Here is a 12,489-nt window from a genome sequence, read left to right as displayed (position 1 = left end):
TCCTGATTATGTTAATCAGCTCCCTAGTTTGAAAAAGAGCCTTCCGTCTCTCTCGCTCTCCTCCACCTGTGAGAACTGTGCCCAGGATGTAGTAAATAGGGTAAGGCCCCTATAAAAGCCCCATTGGTTTTCATAGTGCAATCTTTGCCAAAGAAAGTGTGAATTCCAGAGTGATGATCACAATAAAAAAGGTGGAGAGAGAGAGAGAGAGAGAGAGATTTAGAGAGAGAGAGATTTAGAGAGAGAGATTTAGAGAGAGAGAGAGAGAGAGACAGAGAGATAGAGAGAGAGAGAGAGAGAGAGAGAGAGAGAGGAGAGGAGAGGAGAGGAGAGGAGAGGAGAGGAGAGGAGAGGAGAAAAAACACAGGAGACATATAAACCACAATGTTCTCTGGTGTCTCTACAATACATTTAATGCAATATCTTAAGAGCCAGATTTTCCACTGCGATTCCTGCCCTCTGGGCTGAAGTGGTCGCCTGGAGAAAATACATTTTAATTAGCCTGGCACCGTAGGTTGAGAGGGGGCTGAAATTTGATCCCCCGCGCCCAGGTTGGGGCAGGTTTGAGATCACCGCACTTAATCATTAGACAACTGGCTTCAACCGGGTGACATTTGACAGAGTTAGCAGCGTTTAAAACCCTGCAGCTTTGTGGCTTCAGAAAAAAGAACACCTCATATCAACAAACTTATTCATTTAAGAGGTCAGCAGTGCTGATTATTGGCCGTCTTGAGACTAAGAGCCACTTGTAACGCGGCTGTAGAGGGGAGCTTGAGGAATAAAGACTTGGGAAGAGTGTGAGGTGGATATTAGCTTATGTGGTGTTTATGCATCATCTGCTACAACAACTACCACATCACAACAACATCACAAACAATATCACAACCACAACATCACAACCATATCACCACAACAGCATCACAACCACAACTTCACAACAACATCACAACCATATCACCACAACCATAACATCACAACTAAAACTTCACAACCATAACATCACAACAACATCACAACTATAACTTCACAACCATAACATCACAACAACATCACAACAACAACACAACAACAACACCACAACATCACAACCATTACATCACAACAACATCACAACCAAAACATCACAACAATAACATCACAACAATAACATCACCACAATAACGTCACCACAATAACATCACAACAACAAAGGAGGGCACAATAGCAAAGCAGAACGTGAGACAGCAATGCCAGATCAGCAAAGAAAAGTAGTTCTGCAATTACCACTTCAAAGTATGGCAGGTAACGTACTAGGCTTTGGTTCATTTAGCTTAAGTCCTCTGTAGCTCAGGCAGAGGCCTGTTCGGAGCAATAAAAAGGCCTGGCTGGCATTGCTGATTTCACAGAATTTCAGCTGCTTTGGCTTGTCAAGCAGATCAAACCTGGCTTTGAAGACCGAAAAAATACCTGTTAGTGTGAAATATATTTGGACAAATCTGAGATAATAACGACGGGAGGAGTGTGTAGGGCTGGAGACGGTTTGTGTGTGTGGGGGGGGTAGAAATTATTTTTCCTAAATCACATTGTTACCTTGTAGTGCATCCATGTCTCTGCTTTCTCTGTGTAGGGATCTCTCATCTCCTCTATTTTCTCAGGGACCACTACTGTGGAGTTCTTCCCTGTCATATAAGAGTGAAAGAAAGAAAAGAAAGATTCATGTTTATTTTCATTAGCAAAGCACATCTGGCAACAACAGTAAGAGAGAGAAAGTACTGTAACCATAAATCATTATTTATGTCTGATTAATGAATACATTTTTTATCCTGGTTCTGCTTCCTGTAGGAGTGCTGGTAGGAGTTGACCAGGTAGGTTGTTCAAAAATAAAACAAGCAATAAAAAGTTTGTTAAAAAAAACGTATTTGAGCAAAAATATCTCAAATCGTCAGTAAACAGTAGGACGAAACAATGATTTTATACACACAAACAGCATGTCTATCTATATATATGGTAACTTACATATTGACTAACACCATTTCGTCACATACAGTATCTAGTAACTGAAATAAGAAAAAGTCAATACAATTTAAATTGGGATGTAAAAAAAATACTACAAAAAATGCACTCTTAAATATTTGTTAAATCACTATTTTTATCAATCAAAAGGACATCATTAATTTAAGCAACCAATCAATGAAATAGTCCTGCATAATTGACTATATAATTACCAAATACATGTTTCAAAATCATGTAGATTATTCCTAAAATAAAACAGTCAACACATGATTGCAATATTGTTAAAATATTTCTTTATACTGCACATGTGTGGTGTGTAGTGATCGTAGTCAGAGGCAGGTAGTAAAGTTGTTGCGTTGTTCTGTCAGGAGAGTTTGCAAAAGCAACAAAGTCTAAGAGGCTGATTTTCCTCAGAGAGAAAGAGAGAGAGAGAGACTTATGAAACGTCCCTGCACACACATCTCCCACAATCTAAGAAGCCAAACCTTCCGAGCCTGAACGCTCTAATGCATGCAATTAGACATGATGAAAAATCGAAAAAGAAATTAAATTTGGTTGTAATACATTTCTCCATTCTTCTTTCCTTTGGAAAATTACTTTTGAAGTGTTTTTTCCTCCCCTTTTTCTTTTCTCTCTCACTCTCTCTCTCATTTTTTTGCTGTAATTTAAATGGTAAGCCGCCAGATGTGTGTCTCATGCTTGAAGAGCCGGAGCTTTGCATTATTTAGCATATTAACATTCACAGAATTTAAAAAAGGGTTCTTGCATTGCCTGGAGGTTCTAATTAAGTAAACCTTAGCTTGATACATGTAAAAATTTCACTATGTGAAACTTTTTTTCAGCGCTTTTTTTCTCGTCTTCTTCTGCAGCCAGTCACATCTATATAATAAATATGGAAACCTCTGAGATGATATAATTTTTCTCTCTTGCTGCGGGATTAAATATATCAGTAATAATAACCTTTAAATATAGGCGACATATCAGCAAATCCGTCTGACGGCTAAAGTGTACTTAATGGCAAGACTGTTCAGCTTCCTCCTGGTTTCGGAGACTGACATCAGATTTAATTCCAACCCAGATGTAGTTCTTAATTACCAGGGCTTTGCTGGTAAACATTAGGAATGCCTACAGTTACAAGGTAATAAGCTTATATCTGTTATTTTCAGAGTGAAGAATGTTATTTTTTCCATGATCTGTCATGTGATTGCATAACTATTTAACTCTGGCTTGCAAAGTTAAGTCTTTATGTGTGCTGTCAACATTCAAAATCATAAAATGTTCTGTTAAAGAGATCCTACAGTATATACCGAATTCAGATTTATTTTTTACTGTGACAGTTACTGTACAGTAAGTCAAACATGAGATGTAAGTTCTCCCGAGTGGCGCAGCGGTCTAAGGCACTGCATCTCAGTGCAAGAGGCGTCACTACAGTCCCTGGTTTGAATCCAGGCTGTATCACATCCGGCTGTGATTGGAACTCCCATAGGGCGGCACACAATTGGCCCAGCGTCGATCGGGTTTGACCAGGGTAGGCTGTCATTGTAAATAATAATTTGTTCTTAACTGACTTGCCTAGTTAAATAAAGGTAAAAATGTCTCCTCCTCATAGAAAAGCCAGAGACCGACAGAGATGGAAATTGAGAAGGTGTAAGAGAATCAATAACAGAATGGCACTGAGTCAATGACCCTTGTAGTCAAATGTACAAACATTATTCACAAACGTGGGTGTGTTTAACATGCTTTTTCTTTCAAATGCATTCAACAGACAATGAGTATAATTGTTTGCTATAGGTCCTAAAAATATAATGAATTCCAGAAAAATAAGAATATATTAAACAAAGTAGTTACATCGAAATAATACAAACTCAGAAGTACCTTGCTTACGGGTTGGAAGTACTGCAGAAAGTGATAGGCATGCAGTTAAGCGGTACAGCTGAGGTCTAATATAAGCTCACTCACTGTTAGAGGACATTCATTGTCATTGTTTGTGTGTTAAAACACCAGCGCCGCTGTGGACGGAGAGAGAGAGAGAGAAAGAAAGAGAGGAAAGAAGAGAAGAGAGAGCACCATACTGCAGCTTCGGGTTTAATTCACCAACCCTGATTCTCAGATGGTGTTGGGCCAGAATTAGCACAGTGTTGACAGCTATAGGCTATGTCCATGAACTTGGAGGGCTGCTGCCACAACCCCAGTGTTGCTCCGAGGGTAGAACAACAGCTTCCTTGTTATCCAGCTGGTTCTCTCTGAACTGGGAGAGAGAGAGAGACAGACAGAGTGAGGGAGAGAGACAGAGAAGGAGAAGAGAAAGAAAGAGCTGGGAGAGAGAGAGCGAGAGAGACCTCGGCTGGAAAACATGGCCCCGGGTCCACCACACTGAGAAGTCCAGGGCGCCGTTACTGCTAGTGAAAGCCGACCAGCCGAGCCCTTTCCACTCACCTGGGCTTCTAATTGCCCTGTGATTGGTCCAAAGTTGACCGTGGAGCCAAGGTCAGTGAATCATTGATTACCCGAGAGTGCCCTCGCTGCCGGTATTCGGTGGCAGGGTTTTATATTCAGCGATTGTTTCGACTCACAGCGATGTGGTTATTCGAACGTAGCATTGTTTACTCGATGACGCAACTCGAAGTAGGATCACGGATCTTTGCAGTCTCACTTGAAGCTTGGATAACATGTTGGAATATTATAGCGGTGATTAATAAAAGGATCTTGTTGAAGTACACTTCACATCTCCATCTCTGTTCATTCATCAGCATAGAGGACATGCTGTATGTATGCGATGGGGGAGGGGGGTTAAACTAAACAGTGTTCCCCTTGGGTTCCGTTTGTCCCAATCTGTAACATCCACTTTGTGGGGTTACTCTTGTATCTATACAAACAGGCTTTGAATATGGACAGTGCAACATTAATTGGGGGACCATCGCAGAACGGTAGAGATATAACATTATAACGATATAACGTAGTGGTAAAGTTTGACTGGAATGACCAATACCCTAACCCTGAGGGACCTTTATCCTGAATGTTCAGGGCAGCGTTCCAGAGACAGATGAAAAATCCTCGAAATTGTGCTCAAGGGGGGTATTATGATGCAGTATGATGCATTGGCAAAACGAGGGGGAGAAAAGCAACAACACAAAACGAAACCCTCTCAACTCTGATCCGCTGCATCCAGTTACTGATCCACTGACGGCAATCATAGAACACAGGCCTAATCTAATTAGTCATTTGGATTCAAACAAACTCAAGTGTAACCGGATCATTCAGTTAATGTGAAAGGTCAGTTTAACCCACACCGCCTTTGGCGACTCTCGTGTGTTCAAAAAGGAATATAGACTTCGATATGCATGGAGCAAACAAAGTAAAACCGGATTATGATTCTCATATGGTAAGTTTACTTTTCTGACACAACAAAGTCAACAGTGAAAAATGGCTATACATCAGCGTTTTTTAAATAATTTCTCCAAACTCGTCAAATCTATTATTTGGTATAGTCATCAAGGATGGGGTTGTCAGTCACTTTCTTGTCTGTAATAGACACCTCATCCAGGGCTGTGATAATGCGAGGGAGATTAATTAACTTAAGGCCCCAGGAACGCACAACTTTCAGTCTGACTGTCAAGTAAGACTATGTGTGTGTTATCCTATGACAAGAGGTCTCCATATACTTGTCCTGATTCTGAGGGAAGCACATAATGAGAAAAGCTCTGGCGTTACACGCACAGAAAGAAAAAGGAATCTCTATACATCAAAAACAGAAAGCTTCCTCCAAATGGAAGGAAATGGTTGAGGCCCCCGACTTTGACAGAGTGCTGGATAACAGAAATAATTTGTTCCTCTCTTTCCTCGCTGAATTTGATTTCCAGTTGTGGGCTAGGTTAAAGTTGTCTATCCAATCTCTCTCCTCAGAGCTTGATGTAATCTCTCCATCTGAATATCATAACTCCGCTCCGAGAAGTAATGCAACGTGAAAGGATCCATATGCAAATGTGACACAAACGTCAGCTAGACTTACGGAGCGGTGCCTTAACGGGCCTCCGCGAGGTGCTGTGAGGAACACCTTTTGATCCGTTACTCAAGGTACGGATCAGGTTCACTTCTTCTCCAGCCACCTCCTCACCTGAATTTTCTCTGTTGTTCCCCCCTCTTTCTTTTCATAGAGTGGAGGAGGTGGGTGTGGAGGACTGGTACTTTGCCTGTGTGGCAGAACATAAATCTCCCAGAATGCTCTTGTCGGGGACACTTCCCTTGTGGGGTGTTAGGATCTCAGTGGGAGGTCAAGGGTCGCACTGCAGAGGAAGTGACAAGCTGTGAAATGTAAAAGACCAATTTCTTCCACATGTTGAGGCGCTCGAAGAACACTCGGAGAACACGGCTCGAGCTGTCAGCCGACATCACGTTTAAAATGGGCCAGGTTGCTACCCAGCAGACCTGTCACAACTCATTTGTAATTAAAACGCCCGTCTGATGTTTAAAGCTGCAGCACTACCCCAGAAACTTTTTCGAGGACTGTTAAATAAAGATGAGCGCCCTGCCAAAAAAAGTGATGTATTAATAACAGAGGCCTGGTCGTCTTTGTACTAGATCAATACCAAATGAGCCTATGTTTGATTTCTGACGTTGGCCAGGATGTTGCCTGACCTGAAAACCAGGGGAAACAAGAGAAGTGTGTTTTAAGTGAGAAACTGGCCGCATTATCCTTGGTAATAGCAGGCCGGTATTATTCACTTCCTCTCTACAGATGGACGATGTTACTCTTTTCCACCTGCCTGTCCTTTCAGCTGAGAAACACATCCATGTGACCGTACTGAAGAGGGACTTTAGTAGCCTCATCCCAGATCTGTTTGAGCTGTATAGCCAACTCCTATGGTCATTGTCATGCCAAATGGACCATAGAAGTTGGCAATACAGCACAAACTCATCTGGGACCAGACTAAGACTGTAGTGCCAGGACATTCCCATATGTTTGCATTTCATCAATGAGTTATAATAAATCACAAGTCCTCATATCTAAAGTAAAGCTTAAGTGGCAACAATAAACTGTTCAAAGATTTCACAATGCTGTGGTGTCAACTGGACAGGCTGTGTACTAGACAAACACGCCATGCCATGAGATTCAGTTCTCTGCATAGAAAATGCCAAATACTTCAGGAGAACAAAAATGTGTGAACCACACTGGCTTCAGCATTGTGCTGTCAAACCAAGTGTTATGAAATGTGTTTTTAGGTGGTTGTTGTTGTTTGCTTGTACTCGCGTGCAGCACGAACTTACCACTAGAATTCAAATCATACTTAGTGTATCTTTTAAATACATGCAACATGTCCTATGACTTTTATCTCAGCATGAGGCTGGGGGTTTTCTCATCTGTTGTTTCGCAAACACATTGAGCACATCCACATCCACAGAAGAACAAAATATGAATATGCTAATGGCACACGGAGAGGTTATATGAGTTCCTGCTAGAGAACTAGCCGTTTCCTCGTTTTAATAAAACATTTGATCTATTCCATAGTTCCCATTGCATTACATCCTTCTAGTTATGAGTGTTTGTTTGTTGTGTAAAATGGAATGAAATGTTCAATCTAATTTGAAATGGGCAATGTTAGTAATACACTCTGGTACTATAACTGGTTGAAATGTATTTTGAAAATATATTAATCAAATCAAAGTTTATTGGTCGCGTACAATTTTGCAGACGTTATCGCAGGTGCAGCAAAATGCTTATGTTTTTAGCTCAACAATACAGCAATATCTAGCAATACAATAGCAATACTGACAATACATAGTAACTAATAATAGCACATGATAAACACCAAGGACCTGCCTCAGAGCACAATCACCTCCTTTGACAGCCATGGAGACCTGCCACTCTGTCTGTGACATTAGGTGAAATTTGTCCCCCACTGTGGCCGCTGGCAGTAGGGGGTGATGGGGGTGACGGTGGGGGAGCCCTACCTGGCAGAGTGGAGGAGGAGCAGGCAGAGGAGGAGTGTGAGGCAGACAGGTGGAGAGGGGACCCCCGGTGACACGGCTTGATGCCGCCTCTCCCCCGGCTGGGGCTGGTGCCGCTTGGGCCTGCCTGGGGGGGCGAAGGGGGGACGAGGAGAGGAGGGATCTGCAGGGTGACACTGTGCTCCTCATCCCCTCTGGAGCTGCCACTGGGGAGCTTCCTCACCTGTAGAGCCATTACGGGAAGGGGAGAGGGGGGTTGGGGGAGATACAGAGCGGCTACTCCTTTATGTCTAAAAACCACTAGATATTAGTTGCAATAATTATTCCTATTGATAGGAAAAATACACTTGGGACAAGAAAATGCAGAGGAACTGTAACTAGAGAAACCTTTGTTCTGTATTTTAATTAAATTAAGCTGCTGAGTAATTGGATCAATGCATCACCTCAAATGCATCAGGATATGTTTAGTAAATATGTGGTTTATTTACAATCTGGGGCCAATTTACAATTTCTCAGCTAAAACCATTTACCACACATAATATCCCCTCAGACAGACCAACCACCCAGCTTCTCTGATAATGGTTCAAATCAGGTGACTGTCCATAGCCCCTGGGCTCAACATTCCCAACTGAAAGGGACACACAAACACAAACACGGAAACAACTCCTTCGCCCACTCTCCCTCACACACGCTACCATCAACCCACACGATAACACGCCCACACACCTGGAAGTACAGGTTACACAGCCAGTTGTCCAGGTCGGCTGACATAAGGCCTTCTATCTTGCGGAACTGGTCGAGGTGGGGGTGCGGGATCCCCCTGAGGATGGGGGTCTTGAAGCGCCCCTGGACAGTTGTGAGGGTGGCGTGGCAGACAGGGAAGGCGGCCCAGCCCAGTGTGGTGCCGACCTGGCTCTGCTCCCCCGTCAGGCCCAGCAGCCTGAACAGCAGGACCATGGAGGGCAGCATGTCACACGACGCAGGCAGGATCTACACACACACACACACACACACACACACACACACACACACACACACACACACACACACACGCACATATACATACATAGGGGGGCAAATAGGACAGGAGCCCTCAGGGGAGATTGTTAACTCTCAAACCACAACCTAGATCATCATTCCTCCAAATCCGCCTCTGTGTCCTCTACTAATCTATTTTCCATGTTACGCTATGCAGACTGTCTCTGCATGACAGCCTACAATAGATTATATTAACGGTCTTAACCGGTCCCACAACAATGTTGGCATTAAACTAAGGTTTGGGAAGAGATTAAATGATAAAGACTGGTTTGAGAGTTAGCTGAGCGACTGGAGGTGATCAACACATTTCGATTGTTGAGAGTCTGGGCGCGCCACACACCTACTAATATTTCCCTCCAGAAATGTGGCAATTTTGGCAAAAAAAATAGTATTTTTTAGATACTACCTTTCACCAAAGGGTATAGCCTACATGGCTCATATCAGGCAGGTGTGCTATTTTAGCAATGGGCATTCTCCTGCCGCCTAACGGATGGAGTAGCATAGTGGCTAAGATATAGATGGCTGAAGCATGCATTTGTTTAGGCTATCCCAACCGGCTAATCATTAGCTAGATCACAAACTCTTAAGTGTTCAGAATTTTGGCATCGATACCAATACCAACTATAATGATACTCAATACCATAACGATACAACTGTGAAAGAAATGCCTTAAAGTCAAACATACAGCACTGTTACTGTACAAAACAGTGGTCAACTCTCCATCTGGAGAGCTAGGCCACTGTGTGTGCAGGCTTTTGATCCAGCTTAACAAGGTCCTTCCCTCATTCAGTAAATCAGGTATCAAATGGCTATAATTCCAAGCAAGTTAGCTAAGCAGGAGGGCTCTAGACTGACTTTTTCCAGTGCCAAGAAAGACATGGAAAAATGAGCTATTTCATCTAACATGTTCAGGGAATGCATGATGGATATCTTGAGGTAAAACATGTCAAAATAGGATCCAGAATAATCATGTATATTTAGAGATTAATTTGCCTGCATGTTTTTTGTGTTAAAATTGGCCTAGGCTATAGCCTATGCTACATAATTTACCGGCAGAGGAAGTGGGAACACAAAAAAACACCTTAGCTAGATTGCTAACTCTTAATATGATATTGTTGCTAGATAGTCATGCAACTGATCTAACAGTAAATGTAACATCCTGAGAAAACCTTCCATTGGTAGGCCTGCATAGGCTACTTGATGTATTCACCACAAATGGTGCGCTCAATCATCTCAATTACATACCTTGATTGTAAAGCGGTGTTATTTCCTCTATATTGACTGTTGAGAAGTTATTGTTCTACTCACATAAAGCTGGGACTCTCCTCTTTTTTTAATAACAGTAACAGTAGTAAACTGTGTCAATTACATTTTGAAATGTGGCTCAACTTGTCAATAGTCAATGCTTGCGCTTATCAGAATGCCTCTCTCCCTTTACTCCATGTGCAATTGGGGGAGCGGGAGTGAGAGCCAGAAGCGAAATTACCGACTAAAGCAAAATTGCTTTGGTAAGAGGCCAATGTCGGTGTCAAAAATGTTTGGTTCATCATCCCATCTTAGATAAATTAATTTAAGACTTAAGACAGTTTTAAGGACCTGCGGACACCCTGAAGATATTAACGTTAATTTCCCTGTGAACCCAAGTATGTACATTTTACAGTAACATGCCTAACATGACCTTAGCATACTGAGCCACGTTACAAAATCACGCATGCAGCAGCAGGTAGAGGAGTTTGGGCTGTGCTAGCAGATGACAAAACAGGGACTCTTATTTACCCAGAGAGCAGTAGACTTACATTCTGCTTAAAAAATGAACTGACAACGAGGAGCACGCCACTTCATCAATCACCAGGGGGGAATATTTCATCCCTCTATTAGTTGTAATGGAAAACGGTGAAGACTTGTTTTATCACATAAATCATGTGTATCCCCCGCTAATCTGCTTTTGGTACCTACCTGAGAGAAATGATGGTGGAAGTGTCTGACTCAAGACACAATTTATGGCATAATATTGCATATTATGGATATTGAAAAATATTTCATATTGTTCATTTACCGTAACAGAACTATAAGCCACATAAACAGGGAGGTGGGAGGTAAGGAAAGAGAAGGGAGCGGAAGGCACAGTTGCCTGAGAGAGCCTGCCAGGCCTGGATGAGATGCACGACAGGCTTTCTCAGGTGGTGCAGCAAACAGAAACATATGGTCCAGTGTTCCAGTTTGCCTTGGCCTGGTGGAACCGCCTATTAAACCATTCAACTATCACATTTCATTAAAAACAGACTGATATTTGCTGCCCCAATCTTGAAAGGAGAGAAAAAAAAGGAATGGAGGAAAAATAGGGAAAAAAACGACTGTCCAAACTAACACACAAGATGACTCAATTTTAGAACTTTATCTATCGTTCCTCCGTCTCTGGGAAATTAATTTAAAACACTTTCTTTCGGAAAAAAAACAGAGAAGAAAAAAGTTGCGGAATTAGAACAATGACTGGAAAAAAGAAAGATGAAGGGCTGAGGGGGAAAAAAGACAAGATTGGGTGAAAAGAAAAAAAAATCAAAAGAAAATCCAAAGATTTAGTTTATCATGCCATGCTTTCCATCCTCTTCCTCCCCTTCAATATTAAGATGTTGGATCTTATGCTTCTACCCACTTGAAGTAAACACTGTGTTAAGACCGTGGGCCTGACACCCTTCATGTGTGCAGCCTCCTCGCAAGAATCTTTAAGACAGATCAAATTGAAGTGCAGTGTTCCTGGTAAAACGAACCCCAAACACACACACAAAGAACAGGGGAACCAAAAACAAAAATAAGCTCCTGGCTTCCTCCTACTGTTGCTAATTCCTCATTTCCTCTCAGAAGGCACTGCAAACACACTCCCAAAATCGCACGATAACGTGGGCAAAGAGAAAAACACTCGAGCCAATCCAGATAGTCTCAGACAAATCTGATCAGCAGTGGTTCCACAGCTAACAACAACATCTATAAATAAGAGCCAGGGTTGGGGAGAGACTAGAGGATTGAGAGTGACACAAGGTGTTTGCAGTGCCGTACTTAAACCCTTATACCTCTGAATCAGATCCTACAGCCTTTCCCAGCGAGGTCCGCATTCAGTTTCGGTGGCTTACGCCGTCCTTTATGTCAGATGGAGCCTGAGACAATATAATCAGGAGACTGAGGCTTGATGAATACGCCCACCTACTGTAGCAGTGCATTGACAGTGGCCACATGCGATAAGGCCCTTTAGAGTTGCCATTGGAACACTGACTATCTAGACAGTCCTTCTGCATCTTAACACTTTGGAAAAACGGATCAGGAGGGAAACAAATTGTGGATTAGCTTTTATAGTTTTCATATGTTGGTATCAGCATTGCATCAGGCATCTTATAGCAATGAATAAACATGACTTTCTGGTCATCATCCACTATCTGACATTTTTATTGTTGTTAGCATTTGTTGTTGTAGTGCCAACAAGTGCTTTGAACAGTACAGAGATGATTTAGAATTAGGTTA

At 42.3% G+C, this 12,489-nt stretch overlaps 1 protein-coding gene across 1 annotated transcript in view; it reads right to left on the bottom strand.

Moving 5' to 3' along the window:
- The window catches only part of LOC139366816 (orofacial cleft 1 candidate 1), a 101,521-nt gene that overhangs the window by 48,967 nt on the left and 40,065 nt on the right, over positions 1-12,489 (bottom strand). The window contains exons 12-14 of the mRNA XM_071104511.1: positions 8,665-8,928; positions 7,942-8,161; positions 1,570-1,658 (exon numbers count right to left, since the gene is read on the bottom strand). Coding sequence (XP_070960612.1) covers positions 1,570-1,658; positions 7,942-8,161; positions 8,665-8,928 — 573 coding nt within the window. The remainder of the gene's footprint in view (positions 1-1,569; positions 1,659-7,941; positions 8,162-8,664; positions 8,929-12,489) is intronic.

This window comes from Oncorhynchus clarkii, chromosome 15 (genome assembly GCF_045791955.1).
Source record: "Oncorhynchus clarkii lewisi isolate Uvic-CL-2024 chromosome 15, UVic_Ocla_1.0, whole genome shotgun sequence".
Taxonomy (NCBI): domain Eukaryota; kingdom Metazoa; phylum Chordata; class Actinopteri; order Salmoniformes; family Salmonidae; genus Oncorhynchus; species Oncorhynchus clarkii.
The sequence above is the reverse complement of the archived record's forward strand: the minus strand, read 5'-3'. Positions and strand labels throughout refer to the sequence as shown.